Genomic DNA, 24,990 nt, shown 5'->3' on the forward strand with positions numbered 1-24,990 from the left:
GCATCCACATTTAATGCAATTAAAACTATTCTAATGCAGCAAATCAGTTTTATGTCCCAATCCTGCGATTAAAATTTTCCAGGAGAAACAGTGTCGTGCTTAAGCCTGAATCCTGCAGGAGGAACAGCAGAGAAATACCTTGTTCTTGTGATAGTAAGGGGAGCTGCAGTTGAGCAGTTCCGTTCAGATGTGGAGTCTGGAGATATGAATTTGCATGGTGGAGACCTGATGTCAAGCTTCTTATGTGATGATGCTTTAGGGTGTTTCTATCTGAGAGTTATCCATTCAGGTCAGTTATATCAGCTGATTTCACTCATTAGTTCAATTTTTAAACCTATTTAAGTGTGTATTTTCTATTTTCCTGCTAAAATTATCTGAAATACTTCAAACTTGGAAAAAAAAGTCAGACTTCTTTTTTCTCTTTTCTTCTCCCCGTTGTTCATCTAACTTTTCTGGTCCTGTTCCAGGAATAAAGTTTGAATGTAAAATTTTAGACGTCATGTGTCACACGTTAAGACACTTACACGTGTCTTAAACAGTGGCTGTTGCGTATTGCAACTTAAAATTTAGTTTTAGGCAACTCTTAGTATATAAGAAAGTGGAGGTTGGTTCGTGTTACATCAGTGTTGACTGCCATGTGACATTTTTAGTGGAGTACACTGAATGATCGTTAGAAAAATCTAATACACATGGAAAATACAAAACAATAGTTTCATAACAGTGACAGTAATACAGTGATTTCTTATTATGTCTGTTCTGCTGAAGGTTATTCCTGGGTGCTTAGATTCCACATGGCAAGTGTAGCCCTATTTCTGTGAGTGCTACTATAGATGAAGCTCAGTGGGAACTGTGACTGAATCTTATCTTTAGAATATCAGTTGTGGTAATTGTCCTAACATAAGTCAAAACCATGACCTCTTAGATCACCAGGGCACAGGATTTAATTGAGGTGGCTGGATATTGCCAGTAAAGTTTACCTAACATATGAAATGTGAAACACATGAAAATGAAAAGCTGTCTTGGCATTCTTCTTTTGTTCCGGAAGGAACTGGTGACCTCTTTCTCCAGGAACTTGGTTGCCTTGTTGCCTTTGCCAGACTTGTCCCCTCTGTTAGATCTCAGTGTACTGTCACCGGTCCTTCTGTGTGTAGTCATGAGCGAGTTTCTTATTGCTGCTAGCAAGCGTCTTGCAGTGACTCACTGGGCTTGGTTATTGCCCAGTCTGCCTTCTGCTCTCCTCCTCCTCCTCTTTCCTGAGTGGTTTTCTATTTTGTAGGGTGCAGATGTGCTGAAATTTCTCAGCCATCTAACTTCTAATGCGAAGATGCGTATTTGCTGTGGATGTCAGTGAGAGATGTAATCTGTGCTGTCAAAAGTAGTTACTAGCACTGCCTTGTGTCCTGAACATCTACAGTAGCAGCAACCTTGGCACAGATCTGAGACATGCTCTGAGTCTCTTTCTTGGCTGCTTCAACAGATAAAGTGTTAAATTGTTTCCTTTTTAGTATCCTTTGCAGTTGCTGAGACAGGGATTAAATTTACATTTTTAGCCAAGTCTGTATTATCAGCTGTAAACAAATTTCCTTGGTAATCGCTTAGACTTTATTTCCCTCATGGGCCTCCTTTTATATCCATAAAAATGTCATTATCAATTTCTAGTTTAATATCCTTTTAATTTTCCTGTCTTTGCTTGGCTACACTGTACACACCTGTAGATCTCTAATTTAATATGGGAATGTAAAGAATAGCACCTTTATCTTCCACTGTGCACAGCATAAAACTTCTTTAGGTTAACTGAAGAATCTCCTATGCTGTCTTTTCAGTCATTACAAACAAGATGCAGGCTCTTTGGCTTTGGACACTTTTGGCACCTGCTTCTCTACAGAGCTGGGCAGCAGGGATCCTATAAAGTAAATTAGTTAAGCCCTGGAGCTGGTGCTGTTCCCATAATGGATGCTCCTGCCTTCCCAGCATGTTCATCAACATACATCTTCCTCTCTTGGTTTACCGTTTGTCTATTTGGGATAGGCATGGTGATGTACACTGGCGTAGCAGACAAGTGTGTAACAAGGCCGCTCTTCTCAGAAAACAGCAGGGATTTACGTCACTTCCAAGACAAGGAGCACCCCATGTTCAATAACCTTCCCTTTGCGAGGTTGTCTGTGTTAATGAAGGCAGGGTTTCTTTGCTTCATCAGATCCCTAGTGCAATTCTGCTCAGTTTGAACTTACATGTATTTATAACTTCGTTAGAGGACCTCTTGATCAATCTTAGTATGGGGCTGAAGATCTCCTTCAGATACCTCAGTTGCCATGTCTTTCCCTGGGACATTCCTCAGGATTGATTGTTTTACAGTATATCACACTCACTCATGTGCTCTGTGATTTTATTCTTTATAATAGTTTCTCTAATCTGCCCATTGCCAGCAACAGGATTACTGGTTGATTTTTTACAAACACTGTATGGAAATCTTTGTCAAAGTTGACATCATACGTGTGGTCTTCCAGTTCAGATGTGAGTTCAACTCACCCAGTTCAAAGGTACTAGGGGTGATTTCAAGTAAAGGTGTTACTTCAAAGGTGTTAAAGACACGACATTCAGTGTCTCACCTGTAGAATTTGGGATTATAGACTGGGTTTTGTTGACTAAAATGTCTTGAGAGTAATTGTTGGAAGGATATGCAGATTTAATACGTCTTTACTTCTAGACTGGCTGGATCTCCGCAGAAATGTAGTGCAGCATAACAGTAACAAGAAAACTGAGGAAGCAAGAACATTGCAAAAGTGTTAAAACACAAGACAGACAAATACAAAATAATGTCACATAGAGTTTCCATTTTTTCATGGATGGATTAAGAAAGACACCATACCTTTACTAATCTTTTATCATTCTTTGATGTGAACATTAGTTTTGTGATTCAGGGTGATGAAAAATGAAAAAGAATGAGAATAATCATGAATACAATTTTCAAGGGAATAAAAATAATATCCATTAATGGAACTATGCACAGGATTTATTGACTTGTTCTTTATGCTATTGAGAAGGAGACATTTCTCATCTTTTACTTAGTAATTAAATATGTCACTTGCTACTCCTCCCTCCCCTTATTATTTTTCTAGCAGATGAATAATAAATGGGAATGGACAGAGTGCTAGTTAAGCTAAACTGGCCGTTCCAGTGATTGTGAGGTGAATGGACAGGCTTCCTGACTGCCCTGTGCAAGTCAGATACACTGCTAAAGGGAGAAGTGAGGACATTTTCTTTTTCTGGTCCTGTCTTTTTTTTCCCCCTCTATGAAAAATACTTCAGTTTAATTTTAGTCTGTACAACAAGACGGAGTTTCAATCTTTAGTGGTCTTACAAAAGCTTTGGGCCCTTTTTGTTTGAAGGATAGACAAAGGTTCAAGAGCAATTTCAGTTCTGTTCTTCTGGCTTCCTATTACTGCTTCTAGTCTCTCATTGACTTTTTCTGCTCTCTGTCCCAGTTTAAAATGTGCTCATTCTATTTCTGAGCAGAGGAAAACTCTTATGATATGCACTTTTTAAAGTGTTCTGTTGCAGTGCATGGCAATGCTATAATTCAAAGTAAAAATTATCTGGAATCTTACCTAGCTCCCATCCTGCTGGGTTCCCATTGACTACACAGGAGTTGTGCAAGGTACAAGTTAATGTAGGATTTCACGTATCTTTTGGGGAGTAACCTCTTTGTTTGTCATGATCCAGTCTACTGAGAATTCTATCAGTTGGAAATGGATTTGTAATCCTGATGGATTACAAACCTTCTTCCTTGAGTTTTGTATTCTGCCATGTTTACATTAGGAGATGAAATTACATTACAGCATAAGTGTTTCAAAGAAAATAAAATTAGTACACATAACTTAATCCTTTGCTAAGTGTTGGTGCCCCTTTGTTTAAGTGCGTGTATTTGTGACTTTAATAGCGTGTCAGAGTGACAGGGAAGGAGTGAATTTCAATTCACTTCTTACTTTTTTTTTAAAAAATTTTTTCTTCTCAGGCAGATCAACTCCTAGAGCTTTAATGTGTTAGCTGAAATCTGTGGCTCACATGTAGAGCATACTTGATTGCACCCTTATTTGGGGACTAAAAGGTCTGTCTAACTTCCTGGGATAGGTATGGTTTAAAATACATTAGCTGGCCTTGTTCTGTTTACAGTCCTTTGCTTTCAGAAATCTTCTACTTGAAAACAATAATTGGAAAAGTTTAATATTGGACATATTGGCTGTGATGTTGGGCTTGGAAAAGAATAAGTAGGCTTAAAATAACAAAACAAGGTACTTGAAAAAGCCCCAAACACTACCTCCCCAAGAACCCAGGCATCTGTACATCCAAGGATGGAGAAGAATGCTTGACCAGTGATGTTACTTTCTTGTGTACTATATCTTGAGAAGAATTAAGCGATGAGTATGCTCTTCTGGGAAGCGATCCATAAATATGATTAAAATTCCTGGGAGAAAAGGGCTTAGATTAGTCCAATTCTACATTACAAAAGATTTATTAGTGTATGTTGGCATGAACTTCTAATGTAGTTACAGAGTGTACAAGTGTAAAATGCCCTGACCAATACTACTTATATGGACTTAGAATGCAATATAAGCTTCAGTGGATTAAATCTTTTCCTAGTATAACTATGTCATAACAAATCATCCTTATCAACTAGCATTTTAAATCACCGTATACTTTGTTGCAACAACTAACGTTTGTCAGAGGGAGTATATGTAACAATTTCACTTAACAGAAGTTTCAGGATATATGAAAGAGAAGCAATTGGGATGGTACTGTTTCCTTTCTCTTGTTATTTTTGATTGCTTTATTGGTGCTTGTTCATCTCTCTGCTTTCTGATGCTTTTCATGCTCTTATATCGACTTATGTCCAGATTGCACTTCTTTTGGTATTCTCTGTCTTTTCCTCCTTCCCTTAAATTACATCTGCCTCCAATTCAGCCTCCTCTCTGTGCCATTCCTGTCACTTCTTTTTCCTTCAGGCACAGAACTCCTCATCTCCTCCATTATCTGGTCTTCCCTTTATTTTCTTGGTGTTTCTGGAATGTTACTGGTCTCAAAGAACCTGGAGGTTGCCTTTTTACCTCCTGCTGTTCCCTCCAGCCCACAGAACTTTGTTCCCTTGTTTATTAACGCTGTCTCATCTATGGTCCTTTCTGTGGAGACTGTTACCTCCAACAATATCTGTTCTGAATTTGAGTCAAAGAAGTTAGTACTTCTGTGCTGCTCATAAGCTCTGCCTGCTTCTTGCTCTTTATCTTTCTTTTTTTCCTTTTCTTTCTTTTAACAATAGAATTTCTTTCTGCCTGCCTTTCTAATGTTTTTATGGTCTACATGCACATGAATCACCTATTCCCATCTCTGTCTGACTTGGACTTGCATCTTTTTTACATTCATAATTTCTCACCCTTCAGTTTCCATATGGATATCCATCCAACTCTAGCTGCCCTGGTGCTGTTGTTTCTCGTTTGAATTGTGTATCATGTACCAAATCAGCTACACACTTGAGTTGGTCTTCTCTGTGCACAGTGTTCTCTGAATTCCTCTCTGTGATTAACTATTTGAACTTTTTCAATATCTTTGTTCTGACTCTCTCCAAGAATGGGGCTTTCTAAAACTTCTGTTTTGTCGATCTTGATGACTTCTTTTCTGCTCTTATTTCCTTTATTCCTCTGTACTTTTCTTTCCTCTATCAATTTATCAGTTCCCTTTAGTCTCTACTTTTTTGTTCTTCTCATACACTTCCAAACCCTTCTGACAATTCATGGTCCTGGCTGACTCCCAGTATCCACTTTCTCAGTTCCTAATGCCATCTGCCATGCTTCAGAGTTACTGCTGACGGTCTCTGGTGAAAACCTTTGGATTCTGCTGACTTTCTGTATTTCTTAATCTCTGGGATTTTTGTCATCTGTAATAAGTATCTTTGCTTGCAGTTTTTTATTGATCACATAGCCCTCCATTCAGCTTATCTATTCCTCCCTCTTTCCATGTGAACTTCTTAAAACTAACCAACCAACTAAGGTCAAAATTCAAGCTTCCTCCTCGTTTACTGAAAGAGACATTAAGATTTTGTTTTGTAGTCTTTGAACCTGTTCCAATGAACCTATCCCTGTCCCTATCCACCTTCTGACTTTCTGCTGTTCTTTTTTTTTTTTATTATTATTTCTCTTTCTGTCCTTGAACTCCGTCCTATACACAAGAAATATCTATGTGTCTCTTCATAGTAAAAAAACTCACAAACACAAAACAACCCTCAACTTCAGAAGTTTCTATTCACCAGATTAATGTCCTATCCCTAGGCCTCCTTCATTTCTGCCCTCCTTAGTATGTCTTTGTACAATTGTCTTAATTTCTTGTCTTCTAGTGTCTTTCTAGAGCTGCTCACTTCTGGTTTCTGTCTTTTGCATTGAAATTTATCTCACTGATGTTCCACTTCACTTCTTCCTGGAGGAATTCCAGGCTAGTCCTTTATTCTCCTCCACTCCATCTGTCATCTATCTGCGATGCTATGTTATAGTCTTCACTAAATTTTGTTGTTCTTAGACATTTGTCATTTTTTTCCTTGTTGATTCTCTCTCTTTTCAGACTAACTTTCTTATTGGATGGGTCTTCCTCTCCCCCCCTCCACTTTCTGTATGTAGGTGTGTGTTTAGATCCTCAGCCTTTGCATCCTCCTCCATACCTTATTTCAGATAATGTAGCCATAAGCATAATCTTTGTGAAAGCATCACTATATTTTTTAGTGGTCTTCTCCCACTCCAGTTAAACTCTACCAATTTCAGAAAATTTTCTTGGCCTTAAGTGGTCACCTGAATATAATCATGTCAGAAACAGTTCCTGGGTTTTCTTTGCTTTCCTGGTGTTCTCTTCTTGCTCTATGCAGCTCTGACGTCTGACAGTTCCTGTTTGTCCATGTGGCCTTAAATCAGATTGAAGTCCTGCTCGTCTCAACACTGTGACTGTTACGATCTCATCTGCCTGTCTGATGTTAATACTCACAGCTTTGCTTCACTTGATTACTGGTGTTAATATAATTTTTGCTGATCGCTCTGCCTACATCACTTGCTTTTTAAAGCCTATTTGCTCATCTCGAATACAAACTTCTAGTCTTTCTTGTAAAAGAAAGCTTTACAACTTGCCTTCTTTCCCTTCCAAGAGAGAGATTTTTACGACAAAGTTGAATTTTGTGTTTGCTGTACTGATAGTATTGGTTTTGTTTTCCTAGTTGCTATTCATCGTACAGTCATTAGTGCACTTTTTCTTACTGTGCCCAGTCTTTGTTGAAGCTCCTCCTCTAAACTCTTCCTGTAGTCCCCAAAGTTAAGTATAAACTGTTAATGACTGTGCAGATGTGCTAGTTGTGCACATCTTATTATACTCAGGTGGCCAGGTATTCTTAACCTAAGGTGATTGTTTGCATACCTACAAGTTATAACATGTCTTTTAAGTTACGTGACTATTAAAATAGTTATAAATAAAGTAATTTATTTGAATTATTTGCTGTCGTATCATCCATATATTTGCAGTGTGTATGTCAATGCAGCCCACAGACACTATTTTTCTTTCTCCACACACGCATACACATGAGTATTTAATGACAATGCTAGTTAAAGAAAAGGCAGGCAGAATTTGTAGGTATAAGGAAGGATGCTTGTAAGACCAAATACAGATCAGAAGCTCATTATTATTTTTTAGTACCTACATTGAGATTGTGCCAGAAGAGAAGGAGCCTTTTGTACTAAGTCTGGTACAAACTTGTAATAAATGAAAGACTGTTCCAAGTAGCTTGCAGCATAATGTTTAAATGACAAGAGTTTTCTTTTTTGCTCACTATGAAAAAATCCATTCTTTAATAAAAGGAGATGGTGTTGTCTTGGCAAGGAAGGGTATGAAAAGTATCTGCTGGATATTATTTTTCATCATTGTGCTTGTAATTTTTCACTTTAGACCAGTATAGTGAAATACAAGTAATGATATGTAATTCAAAAATTTCATTATATGTGTTGTGCCAGTAAAACTTGATTTCTGCCATTTTCTCACCATACTGAACACTAGGGACATTCAGATCAAGGAGACGGAGTCTGAAAGGTGAAATTTAATGTGATGCTAGTTACCTAGTAAATACATAAACAAACAGGTAAACACTATGCCTGTGAGAAGGGTTGAAAAAAAATTCTGCTTTGGAAAAGTTTCCCTGCCAAAACAGAAATGCAGTTCTGACAGCCTTTTCTTTTCAAATATCATAGCTACCACTATCAAAAAGACTCCCAAATTCTTCAAGTAGACGAATGTTAAAAGGTTAGCTGATAGCCTTCAAAGGTCTGATGGAGATCGTTGTCTCCTCCCTTGCTGTCCTTTATGGCTGCATATGAGTCTATCAATTTAGTGGCATTATGAGACATTGACAATGAAAATAATAATAATGTTGTTTTCTAACAATAAAATCTTCCATAGAGAAGTACTGCCAAAACATGTATAGACTGGTAATGCTTTGTTCACATTTACTTTCTACTCTATAGTAATACTTGTCCCTTTTCCTTTCCAAAAGTTCTGTTCTGTAATTTCAATATAAAGCACACTGGTAAAGTTATATCAGTTGTTTCTAACTTATAGCTTGTTTTTATTGTCAAATATCTTGACTAGTCTGGAACAAGAAGGCCATGAAAGTGATGATGAAGTTAAAGCTGGCAGATTACAGCAGACAAGCAATTTGTGCAACTCTAATTCTTAGATCTCTGAGAGGTAGGAAGACCAGTTGAACTACTATTTATAGTTCATATATGCCTTTGATTCTTTGGCAACACATTTCAAATTCCTGAATGTATATCTTGCGCGCCTGTGCTGTCTAGACTTCTAAGCTGCACAGACCACTGTAATGATCCCTTTCCCAATATATTTTGAGTGAGTCTTTGATATGAAAATTCTCCTTACAGGGCAGTATTTCATTCCATGGGCAGAAGTGGTACCCAAGTAACTTCAAATTTGGTACCTGCAATCTGTTTATTTGCCCTGTTATTTCTCAGATCACATTATCAATTTCATTATCTGTCTTCTTTTCTGCCTTCCCCCCCACCCCGCTTCTGCACTGTTTACTGCATTTCTTAATCCTTGTGTGAATTAATTAGACTACCTGAACTTTCATAGAGCAGATAATATCATCAGTGGTTTGGAGGACATAATTATTTTTTATCTTCTTTGTGAATAGAGTGGCTCCTAACTGTTTTCTCTAACATCGCTCTCCCCGGTCACCGTGGCTTACAGATAACCTGAGGCAGATAAAGGGTGAGAGCAAATATGATCAGAATGTCATTGTCTCATTATGAGATGAGGTTTTCTTATGCTGTGACTATATAGACAGTACAAAAGGTCTCTTCATTTCCATTAGAGTAACTGTTCATTTGCATGTAGCAGAACATTGCTGGGTGATACAGATACGTGTTTTTCAATCACATCAGATTGATTACAAAATCAATCATAACAACAAAATCACATAGATCAACCTAAGTCTTTCGAGATGAGAAGTACTGGATCATCCATTCTGTATTTGCTGCTGAAGTTACTCCCTGAAAATACAGATGATTTGGGAACTCTTCAGACTAAACCCTGCGTTTGAATTTATACATTTTGGCCAAGAAAGACTTGTCAGTTGTTTTCAAGTTTCAGTTTTTTTAAAAACTGATTAATTCAAACACAATCTTCCTCTTTTCTCTTCTGGAGGATAATAGATCATACAGAAGACAACTCTGAAGGACTACAAGGAATCCAATTTAATCTTTGAGCATACAACAGAAAATTATAGGGTACTCTAAGTTAATTTTCTCCTGACAATGGATGACAAAAGGGCGATACTATTTTTTAACACTTCAGCTAGATTTGGTTCAGTCAGGCTACCTTCACTGCTAGTAAAGCAACAATATTACTGGTGTTGGCAAACTTATTTGGAAGGTTAGCAGTGGTTTTGGCTATGTAGGAATGATCACACTCAATCAAACTAACAGTCCATCTAGTTTACTACCCTCTCTCTCCAGATAGTCCTAATCAGAATCTCCCAAGTCTCAACAATTTTCAGCCCATCTTCAGTCTACCTAAGATCTTGGTTATCCTGTGGAAGTGCCTATCTCTTTGCATTGACTATTAGAAAGGTTGATTGTGATGTCATTTTACTTAAGGCAACTTCAGTTAGGTACCAAAAGTTTTATGGAAATAATCTGAGTTAGAATATCTCTGTTCTGGAACATCCTCTTGCTGCCTTGATTAATCCTTGGACTGTGCTTGTCAAATACGACTGAAAATTGTGGGTAGGTCTGAGAAACAGAAGAATTACTGAGCATTATATCTGTGTGGGAGTTAATTTATTATTGATCATGCTAGCTTGTGATGTCAAAAAAAAAAAAAAAAGGTGATGTTTTGAGCTATGATTGACATACATTTGTATGTAAAAAATGCAGACTCCAGACTACATCATTTTTGTGGCTGTAAAGGAAGAGGGAAAGTCCTCTTTCATGCGTTGTAGCTGCTGTTGAAACAGGTTCTGATAAGTTGGTCATGACCTCTTTTCTTCTTTGCACTTTCTACTTCCACATGAGTAGCTGCTGCAAGAAGACTGCCTTCTATGATTCTTCTCCCTGACCCTATTTCTAGGTAAAGACGTCTGAAAACATGTCATCGTTTCTGAGGCTGAAAGCAGATCCTTTGAGATGGGAAGTGCACCCAACTTAAAACCCAATATATCTTACTGCTGATTAAGAAACTATCAGTTAACATAACTGTTTTCCATTTGCTGCCCAGTAGCTAATATCCTGTTACATAGTGGGCTAAACTGAGCACATTTAACTTCTAACTACACCTAAATAATGCTGTTATCCTGGATCTAGCATCATCTGGCATTGGGCCAAGAGAGCCCAGACAAGCTAAAAGTAAATCTCATTTGGGCTTTGGATAAACTTTTCACATCCATCTTCATACTGCTGGGCTTCTCCGTAGTAGTTGACATAACCATTGCTATGAAGCAAGAAAAGAGGATTTCAGCAGATAGGACAGCACTAGGATGACATAAGACATTCGAATAATAACCACAAAGGAAAAAATAACCATGCCTCAGCTTGAAATCTGTGCTGTTCTCACCTCCATAATTTTTTAAGTATTTGACAGTGTAGGAAAGAAAAGTAGGAAGCAAAGGGAATAAAATCTCAGTCATACAGATATGACCCACCTTCTACATCCCTGAACTAGCAGCGACACTGTCTTTTATTTATTCAGAGGTCTGGCAATTGACTAAAGATTAGCTTACAAATCCAGCAGATGTGATATGATAGGAAGGAAGGAAGGGGAGAAGTTATGAGAGTCTTAACATGACTGAAAATGTTCAAAGGAACACAATAGCCTAGATGCCTTGTTCAGATTTTGTAAGGTGCTCGCATCATGTGGGCATTCCTGATAATTTTACTCTGAGGCATACAAAACATGGCAAGCACAGCTGCAATTAAATTCAGGTGCTTAAAACAGGTACCAGAATCCAGAAAGAATTTAACAGTCCAGTATTTCATTATTGTATCCAATGCTCCAACAGGTTATCAAGCCTTTTGAGTGGGAAATTCCCCCTGCCTCCCTCTGTGTTGTTGCTGTGGCTATTAGTACCGCAGAGGCCTTTTCTGGTGGGAGAGTGCAGAGAAAGTGGAGCATCTAGCTGCTGCAGAAATTTACTATTTTGCCTTGATTTTCTGTTTTATGTTTAAATAGAAATCTTGCCTTCAGTTGGATAGGTGTGTGAAGAATAGATAAAGTAACATATTTGCCTTGCAAATATAAGAAATGTGTTGCTCCTACCTAAAATGGCTTTTCTGAGAAAGAAGATTTCTTATCAAATGATAAGGAAATATTTTAGTGATTGTGCATTCATTTATGCATCAGTTCATAGTGGCTGTATTGTGCATAATGGTATATAATCAGCACAGGATGTTTCAATGTCGATAAACACAGGAATTACCTGTATTAGTGAGCATTTACTTGTATGTAAACCTGCTTGTTTTATTCATATGTGCATTTTCTGCTTGTGTTTTGTCTCATTAAATTTAGAACAATAGTATGTGCTTAGATTTAATGTCTGCAATGATTATCTAGGTTTATATGTTACAGGAATTGCATTGCATGAAACGTGTGCTCGATCTCAGGCCAGTAGCAAATTAGTTCTTTGGAGCCAGTGCTGATTAGTGAAAATTTTAGCAGCATTGCAGAAGATGGCATTTCTTTATTGAGTCATGCTAAACAGTATCTTGGCTTTTGCTATAAAAAGAGAAAAGAGGGAAAAAGAGACAGAGAAGGATGCTTTTATGCATATGACATGCAGCCCTGGGGAAGATGCAAATCTGGAATGAAAACTGATTGCTTTCTACTTTGTTGCATAGCCTGAGATACGTGGAGTAGAGCTGACCAAAAGGAATATGTGCTTTATGCTAACTAGTAGTGATTACTGCAGAAAGCTGCCACAAAACCAGTACAATTAAAGGGACACTTTTAAAAATCATTCTTCAGACCTTACAGAACAGACTTTATTGCATTATGCATGTATTTTGATGAGTCTTCCTTGATAGGTGGATAGAGGGGAAAAGGATGATATATAGTGTAGCTAGTGGAATGGAAAAGCAATTATATTTCATCAGAAAGATAAAATTCACTGTACTTTCCACCTCCAAAGATTGCTAAATATGGTTATATGTAATATAAACAATTGAACACAATAATATTCAAAAAGTTGTGGTTTTTTTTTTTTTTTCCCCCTGTGCTTGTCTTCAGAAACAGAAAAGAATTGTAGCAACTAAATTGTAGGGATACACATTGTGCATTAAATCAGTTTTGTGTGATTGTGTCTGCTCAAGGACAGTTTAAAGGACAAGGCTGAACATGGCAGCCAGCAGTGATTTGCCACCTACAACAGGGAGGCATCCGTCTACATACAACAGCTTTTTAGCCATTTAGGTTAATTGCCCTTACAAGATATTTCCAGTATGCTCTTGACAGCTCTTGAGTTCAAATAAGTCACTTTTCTATGTCTTTACTAATGCCATCATTATAAAATGTCAAGCTGACCTTAACCAAAATGATCTTAAAAATACAAATATCGTGTAATGGGTCTGTGAGGTAAATACAACACAAAGCGATAATGCTGGAATATCTTCAGACTGAGAAGGCGGTCATAGTGTGTATGTGATGTCTGGATAAATGTTTAGAATTTCATTACAGACCATTTGAAAGGTGAATACACAAGGTTTGTACCACTAACTTTATCATAAAATATATAAACTGAAATGAATATATTGCAGAGTTCCATCTTCTAAGTATATGTAATTATTGATTAACTAAAATAATTTTCTCTTACAGCTTTCTATTGTTTATAGGAATGCAGTATTTAATGTTTTATGCTGACAGCTGTTCCTGAGTTCCAGATGGCATTTGAGAATTATGTAGGTTGTCTAATCATCAATAGCTGGCTTATATGGACAAGTAATTAATACCATGATTATTTTCGTTATGAGTCAGCAGGTGTCTTGTGCATAATTTCTAGAGCAGAAAAAATCAAAATGGCTTCTACTCTGCTATGTATTTTACAGAAAGGAAGATGCTGAAAAAGGATTCTTTTTGGTTATGTTGTGATTTGTGCTGTGGGTGTATTAAGAATGTAATTAAAAGGGCAAAGGATTTTACCTGAAGGTTTAAAAACCCTGAAGAATGTTCTGGAATATTAATACTTTTTGTGTTGTATTTCAAATTAAAGCAATCATCCAGTTTATTGAAAACACTGACCAAATATCAGAGACAGAAAATAAAAGTAGGCAAGTATGAAGAAAATTAGATAGAAAGAAAGATTAAGAAAAGGAATTACTTCTAGTTTTCCATGTAAAATGAAAATTTAATGTTATCTGTTTTGACTTGTCTGTTCAAAATATATTAGCACCAAATATCACACTAGTGGAGCAGAGTACCTACCAAGGGAAGGACAGCAAAACATACTCGTTGCAACTATATAATAATTTCCTATTGTCCTAACAATTTCCTATTTCCTAGTGTGTATTTATTGTTATACTATTATTTCATTTACTGTAGCGATCAGCACAGATGATCTTCAGCAAATGTTTGTGCAATATTCAGGTAGCTGTTATGATATATGCAACAGGTATTGGTTTTCCTTGGTATTTAAGATCAGGTATTGGTTTTCCTTTTTTAATAAATACATATGATAAATGTATAGATAACTTCAAATCAGTGTATTGTCACTGCAGTTCTACAAATATACGTGTCTACATTGGCACATAAGTATTTAAAAATTTAAAAGCATTTGACACTGTCATTTGCACAACATCCTTGTCTCTAATTGGAGAGATATGGATTTGATGGATGGACCACTAGGTGGATCAGGAATTGGCGGGATGGTCACACTCAGAGTTGCAGTCAACAGCTCAACTTCAGAGTGGACACCAGTGATGAGTGGTGTTCCTTAGGGGTTGATATTGGGGCTGGTGCTGTTTAACAGCTTTGTCGGCAACATGGACAGTGGGACTGAGCTCACCCTCAGCAAGTTTGCCAACGACACCAAGCTGTGTGGTGCGGTCTACAAGCTGGAGGGAAGGGAGGCCATCCAGAGGGAGCCGGACAGGCTGGAGGGGTGGGGCCGTGCAAACCTCATGAGGTTCAACAAGGCCAAGTGCAAGGTTGTGCACCTGGGTCGGGGCAATCCCAGCACAGATACAGGATGGGTGATGAGTGGATCGAGAGCAGCCCTGCAGAGAAGGACTTGGCGGTGTTGGTGGATGAAAAAGTGAATATGAGCCGGCAGTGTGCGCTTGCAACCCAGAAAGCCAATCGCATCCTGGGCTGCATCAAAAGCAGCATGGCCAGCAGGTCAAGGGAGGTGATTCTCCCCTCTGTTCTGCTCTGGTGAGACTCCACCTGCAATGCTGCATTCAGCTCTGGGGCCCCCAGCATAAGAAAGACATGGATGTGTTGGATCGAGCCCAGAGGAGGGTCATGAAGATGATCGGGGGTCGGAGTACCTCCCCTATGAGGACAGGCTGAGGGAGTTGGGGTTGTTCAGCCTGGAGAAGAAAGAGGAGGCTCTGGGGAGACCTTCTAGTGGCCTTCCAGTGCTTAAAGGGGGCCTACAGGAAAGGTGGGGAGGGACTCTTGATCAGGGAGTGTTGGTGATAGGACAAGGGGTAATGGTTTCAAGCTGAAAGAGGGGAGATTTAGATTAGATGTTAGGAAGAAATTCTTCACTGTGAGGGTGGTGAGGCCCTGGAACAGGTTGCCCAGAGCAGCTGTGGCTGCCCCCTCCCTGGCAGTGCTCAAGGGCTGGGAGCAACATGGTCTGGTGGGAGGTGTCCCTGCCCATGGAACCAGGTTGGAACCCCTGGTTTAAGGTCTCTTCCAACCCAAACAGTTCTGTGTATGTCATATGCCTTTATACAGATCCACCTTTGAAAGACGTTGCTTTCCGCTTCTTTCCACTCAATCATCTACCACATGATGAAAGCATAGATGGTTCATAAGAGCTATATACTAAAACTACCCAAAAATGTCTGTCATAAAATGACGTTTCTCAGCTTTTCTAAATGTGTAGTTGCTCTATTACATTGATCTGAGGTGTGGAAGGGCAATGTGCAGTTCTGGGAGGTGACAGGATCAATCTCTTTGCAACATGTTATGAATCACGGTTAGGGCTGTATCATAGCTAAAGAGGGTCAATTTGGGAAGCTTTCCAGGAGGTCATTTATCTAGCTTTGGAATATACTGGGTAGTGAGCTTTATCAACACATCAGCGGAACGGGCGCTTTAGACATTTGTTTTCGGCGTCTGAACTGTGGGCCTTTTTATTCTTCCTAACCAATACACTTAAAATTCCTGGCAATAGTTGCAGCCTCACTTTGTACTGTGATAAGCAGGTTGTTGATCTAAGGGTTGAAAATCAGTACTTCTAGCACTCGTGGTGACCTTCTTCCTTCATGATTGCATTCCAAAAAGTAGAAGCCAAATGTCCTTGAAGGTGGTTTATTTCCTTTTAGTTTTTTTCAACTTGAAGTACATGTTTCGATGTTATAATGTGAAGTTGCACTGTAAAGGATGCAGAGGATGACTACTAGTAGTCTGCTTTTCTATACTTGCCACTGTGTTTAAACTTCTAGTATGAAGAGACAAAAATAGTAACAACTGTATTTATAAGACACTTTCATTAAAATACATTTTTCTTGTGAAATATGTGCAGCAGATGCTGCTGTGTGGTGAAGGTCATTTCAGCATTCGTTTGGAAAACGTAAGAGGTGAAATCATAGACTGAGAAGAGTTGCTGAGCCCTGGTCTCTAAGGAGCTTGTGGTTTCCATGTGAAAGCCTCAGCTTTTTCTTGCTCTTTCATCCCAGATACATTATTTCTTCTACTGTGTGTTTGCTGATATTTTATTGCTTTAGGGAAATAGTTTTGTGCCTACATTTTAGGTGAACCATTGTGTGATAACCTTATAAAACTATAAAATATTAATAAGTATAATTAAAAAGAGAGAGAAACGTTAGGCTGTTTATAAATATACGACAGGTTTATTGTGCTCTGATTACAGTTTCACAGAAATACAATTCCACTGGCTTCTGTAGCATTGCTCTTGAGTTGTGCCAACAGAAAGCAAACCCAGTATTTTTATTTTTATGTAAACTTTGTCCAGATAAGTTGTCAAAGCTGTGCACTGTAAAACTTTTACAAAGTATTAATATACGTTGGTTTGATGTCAAAAAACCATTTTATGCCTAAATGTTGATTTTTATCAATCTGTTGTTTCCTGTCATCATCTCTTCACATGGGTAAACTGTGCACTTTCTTAAGTTGAATGACTTAGCACTTCTGTAGTGCTTTACAGTTCTGAAATGCTGTGTGAATATTAATTATGTCACAGAGCAGCCTGGTGAGGAAGGTAGATAAGTAAGTATTGTTATCCCTATTTTACAGATGGGGAAGCTGAGGCACAGAGATTAAGTGACTTTCCCAAGGCCACACAGCAAGTCAGTGGCAGATCCAGGATTAGCGCTTGGGGACATCCTGGATCCCTCTCCCATGCTTTAAGCAGTAGACCACAGTGTTCACTGGACTCAGCAAGCAACTCAGTGCAATAATGGACAGTTCCAAGGACCCGTACCTGGTCAGTGTGTCCACACATTTGTTTGCAGACTGCAGCAGTATGTTGATATGGTTTAAGTACCTCAGTCCTAGGAGATTTGTGCACTACGTAAAGTTTCTTACCTTGATCATCTTCAAATGGGGTGAAAGGAAGATGTGGTAGAATTCTGACATAAATACGGCATGGCTGTGAAAAACATTTAGTTTTCATGGCTTGTTTTGATCCTGCTGAAACTGATGGGCAAAACTGCAGTGGATTCATGGCTTTGAGGATGTTAGTGTGGAGGCTGGTGGCTGCTTGGTACATTAAAAGTCATCCAGAGCATGGTTTCTACCTTCCATGACTGTCTTATAGTTAGTCTTGCCAATACTTTCAGTTTCAAACTCTCAAAACTTAAAAATAGTAATTCCATAGTTTTCCTGACAAGCTAATAAAAAGCAGAACATTACCAACTGAAATGAAGTTTCTAGTCTCTAGTCATCATGGGAAAGTGGAGCGGATCTGCCACTGTTTTTACTTGTGTGGCGATAGTGCTTACCTCCAAATGAGATTAAGACCTAATTGCACTAAACTACTAGCGAGCCCTTTCCTCTCTTCTCTCCTCCTCCAAGGAGGCAGTACAGGAATCACAGAAGTTACTTCTAGACTAAACGCAGTGTGACTCTTGTACTGGTAAATTCAAGGTGGCTTTCATACTGCTCCCTGGGAAGTGAGAGTGTACAGTGCAAGGCCTGTTTAATTGGACTTGCTCAGAGTTTGACAAGTGAATTGGCAACAACACAATACTCCCAATTAAGCTGTTTTCCCTTGTAATATTAATGGAATAAACCCACTTCTGAGAATGAGGCAAGGCTGAGACTTGCTGTGACATTACAGGAAGAGGAGGCAGGGCAGCAAAAATCATTGCCAGAAGCTGAAAATTGAGCACATGGGAAAGGAGAAGTCAAAGTGTATGAGCATATTTTGATAAATATTAATGAATTAATTTGTATTTAGTTTACTTAGATGATCTGCAAGGGCTTTAAATGGTCCAACACTTTAATATTTTCCCCATCGTTAATTTCCCCTAACATTGCCTCTACAAGGCCTTTTCAGGATCAGTAAAATACTGATGGCTCTGTCTTATGCTAGAACAGCACTACTTCTGACGTGGCTGTGATACTTGGCCTTTGGCTTCCCGCCTAACCATTCACCGAGGGGCATGGCATCATGCCAGCATGATAAACATGCCCAGTTATGTCTAACTGCCTAAAATATTGGATTCATCTTACCTAAGATGATCAAATGGTTTGTGCAAAATTATACTGCCCTAATACATCCTAATAGATTATTAGCTAATTCTAAATTATTAAAAGACAAAACAGTTTCTATAGAAAGCCTTTTCTCATTGACAGGGACAGTAACTATTATCTGTGGGAAAGCTCTAATAAAGACACTGTAATACACTCAGTCTTTCTTTCTTTAACAGCCCAGATGCTTGGTGCTGACACATTCCTAGGATTTTGCTGTATAAGAGCTACAGCGTGACAGCTATTTTTATAAAAGAGAGGAGCCTGAAACAAAAACTTATATCCAGAATTCACGACATCTAGCTCTAGATGTGAATCTTTTTGCCTGGGGCATCTGCTCTTTCAGGAGAGTTGCTCATGTAGTTTAATTTCTTGTTCTATTCTATTGCATTCTCTGTATAGATACGTATTTAGCATGTAATGTTGGTATTTGAATCCCCTTGCTTCAGACTTCAATATATAAAATTGGTATCTTAATGGAAACCAAGCAGTTCTAGTTCTAGTATCACTTACTAGTATCACTTCCACTAATGACAAGTAAATATATATTCATGATATAGGAATTGATGGTTTTGTATAATTCATCCTTTTTTTTTGTCGTGATCATTTACTGGAAACCACTCTAAATCATGTTGTGAAATATAGTATTTAGCAACTGATTTTTTGCAATTGCTGATGTCAAGCTCATAGTGAAGCCGATATTTGTTTTAGCCCAGCATCCAGTGCCCTCTTACTGAACTCCCAAAAGATTTCTCTACTTAGGGAAATGTGATTTTTTTTTTTATTTTTTTTTTTTTTTGGTGTCAGAAATGACCAAAATCAGTGATTTCTGTAGCTTTTTTAGCCTGAGCACAATACATTAATTCGTCACATAATACATTTACAATGCTTACAAGAACACAGTTAAAATACATGTATGACTACAGTAGAAAATTAAACACCAAATATATATTCCTGAGTAAGAACAGCATTTCTGTTTTCTGCTATTAGTGTGTGCTGTCTGCCTTTATTGTAATTACAGCTTGGTGTTTGTAAAGAAACGCAAAAGCTTTGCAATTCACCAGGAAGTGAAACCTGTTGTTTTCATGGTACTAAAGTTTTCTGTCTTATCATATTGGTGCTGAGTATCATTCTCTAGCTTTGCCAAAGTGTAAGGAGTGTTAGTGCTAATAATTTGGGAATTCTGCATGTATCTCAGGATCCCGGTCTAAAGACAAAAATACATGTGCAATACCTTTCTTCAAGAGTACAAGAATAAAGCTGCCTTAACCAGACAATTCTTCTCTCATCTCTTTTATTGTTCTATTGAGTCATGTTTTCCTTGGTTCCCAGTAACTCATGATCTTGCTGGTTTTTAACAGGGGAACTTCTTCATGTCAAAGTTAGCTGTAATCATACCTCAATAAAAACTGATGCATAAGGGATAGATTTTAATAAGGAAAATTAAATTCTTAAAAACTTATTTGTTCCTGAGTAGGAAAAGTAAATAAATAAATATTAAAAGTATCTTTGCTTTGTAGTACTGTACAGTCTGGCCAATAGTTTCCAAATGAGAAGCAGCTTACCTGTCCTTTTTTCTGTTTTGCAGAGGAATGATGAAGAGGCTGTTGTGGATAGAGGTGGAACTCGGTCCATTCTCAAAACACATTTTGAAAAGGAAGATCTAGAAGGTGACAGATTATTTTTCTGTGCATTACATTGTCTCTTTCTTCTGAAAGCACTGAAATGCAGTTCCAACGTATAAACTTACTGCTTTGAGCAGGGATGCGAAAAGAGTGAACAAGAGAGTAGAATCTCATAATTTATTTTAAAAAGAGACATATTACTCTCACAGTGGTGCTCAGATACAGATGATGGTGGAATGAGTTCACTAGTTTTCAGTCATCTGTAATCAGGTCCTGTCAATATGCATGTATGATTTTAGATAAGTCTTTCTACCTTCAAGTTTCTAAATAGGTATATGCAAGAGGACTGATGATTTAGTACTTAGAATAAGCTATATTACACTTCCTTTACAGTCCTCACATAGTTGCCCAGCCACATCTTCAGCTGAACAAAAACTTTCTGCCATGTCACAGATTGGACAGATAGTTGATAATATATATTGCAGAAACCACCTAACGTCACCATGTAGAAGAGTGAGAAGTTGTGAGAACCGTCTTATGATATTGGCCTAATAATTCAGATAGTCTCTGAAAGAGTTGCATTTCAGTTAGTTTAGTGGATCCCAAACTTATTCTGGTTGCTACTGTACTTACACTCTTGTATTGAGTTGTGTGAACCCCCCAAGTCGTAATTATTGGATGAAACTGAATTTCTGTGCACATATGGTATTCCATCCCTGAGACTGGAACTTGCTGATTTTAATTGTTAGCATCTTGTGATGGGACATGGAAGGTTCTTGTCTTTGTCATACAGAGCCACAGGAACTAGCCAAAAAGAAACACTAAGATCTGGGGTGTATTTCAACATCCTGCCTCTTAAAAGTTACCTGCCTCAGGTCTAAACAGAGGCGTCTCCATCTGTGCCTGAGCTTTCTAAATGCCTACTCTTGATTACTTCATAATAATTTCTTTTTTTCCTTTTCTCTCTGGCTGTATGAATTTTGCATTCTCTGCTGCCTGATGGCCATATTGATGATTTCATGTGAATGTCAACATGATACACAGCAACTCCCTGTTATTGCTTCCCCCAGCAGTACCTCAAAAAGCAGACATGGCTGCATTTTGAAAGAGGCCTGGGTTGTGTTAGTCTGTATGAGGTAGTCTCTCGCAGAAGGATGTAAAATGTTACCCAGTGTAGCATGTATGAGGTAGGTAGCTCTCTGCTCAGTCTGGAGCAAGTCTGAGCACATGCAAGGGTAGATCTTAGGTAAGATGTTTCCAGAGTTGCATATAGAGTTTTGCTGCCTCCAAGGGTAAGTGGCTGCCAGTGGATCAGGCTGGCAATGACAATTTTGGACTTAGGCACACAGCCCCCTTTTTTGAATCTCGCACTTAGTTTTCTATAGTCTTCAGTCCCTTGATCACATTGTTGGACAAAGTGAAACTATTGTGTCTGGTGTCCTTAGAGAAATATCTGATAGAAGAATGGGGGGTCCCTGCCTTCCCTTATCCAGGATGCTGACTCACAGAGTTGTTTTGTGGGATGACCCTACACAAAAAAATGTCCTTTTGCTGAGTTATTTTACAGATCATGGTAAGGTGGCATTTTAAAACCAGACAGTTTTCTGGAGAATGACATCTTTAAGCTCAGTCACATGGGTAGATTCAAGTGTTAAGGTAACCAGAGTTACTATGATGTTCCACATGTGAATACATGCAACCTAAAGCCTCATCTCAGAATTTGAGCAAGTATGTAATTTAAAAACTGTATTTAATTACTGTTTTTCCCCACCATTCCTGTATGTGTAGAGTTGCTCCTGTGAAATATCAGTGAAAATACTCTTTCAAAAATCTGCTTCTAGGTTGTTATCAGTAGAAATCAGAAAATGACAGTGACCCCTTCAAATCTTTCCATCAATTAAAATTGTGAAAATTAAAATACAGTGAAAAATTCTGTAGTTAGCCAGTGAGTCTGCTTTTCTTAAAGTAAAATCACACTGCTTCATAATGTTCTAACAATTATTCAATGTAAATCCTTCACAATGCAGTTAGCCTTCTCATGACCACTCTAAGATCAGATCAATGCGCCTTTCAATATATAATCACTACATCCACAAATACCAAGTGACATAAAAAGATTTGAAGAGATTGTAAATTTTAACATCCATGTCCATTTGTTTCACAGCACATTCAGGCACTTTTCCATCTGCAAACAGTGGATGTGACTCACAAATGTCATTGTCTTATTCTTATCTAATGTACATTGTGTTGGGTTTTGCTGAAAACTTACCTTTTTCCTAATGACATAACAACTGAAAAATACGAAATTATATAATCAAGTGCTAATTGCGTAGCTTAGTAAAAATCATATAATTAGATAATTAATATGTATTATGTAATTAGCTCTTTGTCAGACATTTAATTTGGTTTATGTTTTAAAAATGTAAAGAACTAGTTACTGAATATTCTAGCAAAGACTTAGTTTTGACAGGGTTTAAGTTTGAATAGCACCGTATCAGCAGCGTTTCAAAAACTACACTTCACATGCAGAACTAAAGGGTGTTTAAATCTGAAAATCAGTATTCAATTTCTTCTGATTAAATTTTAAAATTATAAGCATTTTGCTATTTTTAAATTTTAGACTACCAGCATTTGAATGCTAGAAATACTGATTTAAATGTGTGCTAAAATTTCCATCTGAAATTTCTTGGCCCAGTAAATACTTGTATTTGCATATTTTGGGGGCATCCATTGTGTAAATGTATTGCAAGTACATATCTTGCTGAAAGCATGAAAATATCATGGTGATTAATGCTGCCTGGAAGAACATCCACAAGACCAGAATTTTGCCTTAGTCTCTCTAGGTCAGTGTTTTCTTTTCCTGAGCACTATAGTAAAAATTTGGGGAGATAGGACAGGAACTGCAGTACTTATGTGGATGGAAGAGATGTGATGCTTGTCTTAGTGCCTTGCAATGTGTACTTCAAATCGTACCTTTTTGCTTAAGCTTTGTGGCGCTTCAGAGGTGGATTGTTTGCAGAGCTTTGGCATTCAGATTTTCAGCATGAATGAATTTTCCACATAATTCATTTTTTCTGAGTTGTAAGGTCAGTATCAGTCACTAATACCAAACAGGTCATTTGTCTGACTGTTGCATTAATGGAGGGACAGAGAAAACATTTCTAAAAGCAAAAGAAAAGCCTATCTCCCCTGGTTATAAACACATATTTTACATGTTACCTTTCAATGTGTGTACAGACAAAATTCCTGCAGAAATAAATATGCTCTTATTTTTATCAGTAGTGGAATTCCTAAATGAGAATTGGGCACTAATTCTGGATACTAATGTACTTAGTTGCAAAAGGGCAGGTTGTACATGTACCTGTACTGGGAGCAGGTCGGCAAGTTTTTGTAAACAGGTGTGCACATCAACGAACAGTTGCGCTTGGACAGCTTACTGTGTGCTGTTGTCGCTGGCTGTCTGCCATTGCTTCAATGCATGTTCAGTAGTTACAGTTTTCTGACAAAATGGATATACCTGCATTTTCTCTCATAGATTAAAAATATTTGGATTGATCTGTACGTGTCTGGAGATCTCAGATTCTCTCAGATCACGTGCTGTCTTGCATGATACAGACAGGCACAAGGATTGGCACTAAGTGCACTCTGACTAAGTTCTTTTGCTTATGCCGATTCTGTCAGCTGAGAGTGAGAGTGACTGTTGCATGGCTGTCCTTGCTAGAGGTGATCAGCTACGGATCCTGGATTTTTGTGTCAGGATTTCAGAACTGCTGTGGGTATTTTGTGGCCTGATTTGAGAAGCAGCTTCAATAGGGAGATGGCTTGAGATTGGATTGTTAGGTGGAGGTCCAGGCATGAATCAGGCACCAATTCTGGCTCTGTTGGAGGAGATTGCAAAATGATTCTTGATTCAGAGAAGTTAAGGTTTTGCTTAAGCTTTTTAGGTTTCATACATTTTATCTCCCCAAGTGGTGTGAGAAAAATTTGTCTCATGGGAAATCAAGTTTGCTGTCTTTCACATCTCTCAGGACACATAAACCACCATATCCAGTATATAGTTCACTGTACATCAGAATATACATTCTGACACTTTTGACAAGATTTAGATTACGTGGGCTGATTACTGAAAGTCACAAAAGACTGCAAGCTAAATTAGGAAATAATCAACATTGATGATGATGATATGATGCAGAAGCTGAGGATTTAAACTTAATAAACCAAAAATTAATTTGAAATGTTAGTGTACTTACAGAGATGTTTTGTATTTAACTACCTGCACGAAGATTAATTTTGATAGTAGATGTCTTGCTGATCAAAAGAAGAGAAATCCTAGAGTATTTAATTATTCTCTTTAAAAAATTGTTATTTTGGTTATTATTTCTTTTTAGATTTGTTCTAGCTTGTGACAGTAGTTTAAAAATAATGCTAATGAGATTTTTATTATATACAGTTAGGTTTAATATATGAAAAACTCATTGTGAATGAACTCTAATCTCCATATATTATTTAGTAAAAATCTGAGTGGCTCCAGATGTTGAAGTAGGCTTTTATTCTCCAAGACCAGACATATTTTATAGAAATAACCTAGTAGTGGACCTGCCTGCCACTGACATTATTTACCTGAAAATTAATAGGACCTAGCAGCTCACAGGACTGAAAGAACATAAATCTTATTAACCTGCTGGCCTTGAGTCAGCCTTGCCCCCATGTAGAAGCAAGTCAGCCACTAATTCTGCTTGGACAGACAGGAACATCGACCAAGGTCTCCCCTCCTTTTTACTGCGAGGATGCTACAGCCTATCGCAAATAATCTGTTACCCTGTCAGTACAGATCCCTGGCTCCAAGCTTGCTTGACTCTGCTTCCCTTGGGTATCCTGTTCATCCTGATGTTCACTCTGA

General features: G+C 38.0%; 1 protein-coding gene across 2 annotated transcripts in view; it reads left to right on the forward strand.

The window, feature by feature from the left end:
* SLC4A10 (solute carrier family 4 member 10) overlaps positions 1–24,990 on the forward strand; it is a 121,115-nt gene that overhangs the window by 5,166 nt on the left and 90,959 nt on the right. For both annotated transcript variants that reach the window (XM_086466115.1, XM_009958455.2), the window contains exon 2: positions 20,054–20,135. In XM_086466115.1, the coding sequence (XP_086322241.1) occupies positions 20,054–20,135 (82 nt within the window). The remainder of the gene's footprint in view (positions 1–20,053; positions 20,136–24,990) is intronic.

Source organism: Leptosomus discolor, chromosome 5 (assembly GCF_034619465.1).
Source record: "Leptosomus discolor isolate bLepDis1 chromosome 5, bLepDis1.hap2, whole genome shotgun sequence".
NCBI lineage: Eukaryota > Metazoa > Chordata > Aves > Leptosomiformes > Leptosomidae > Leptosomus > Leptosomus discolor.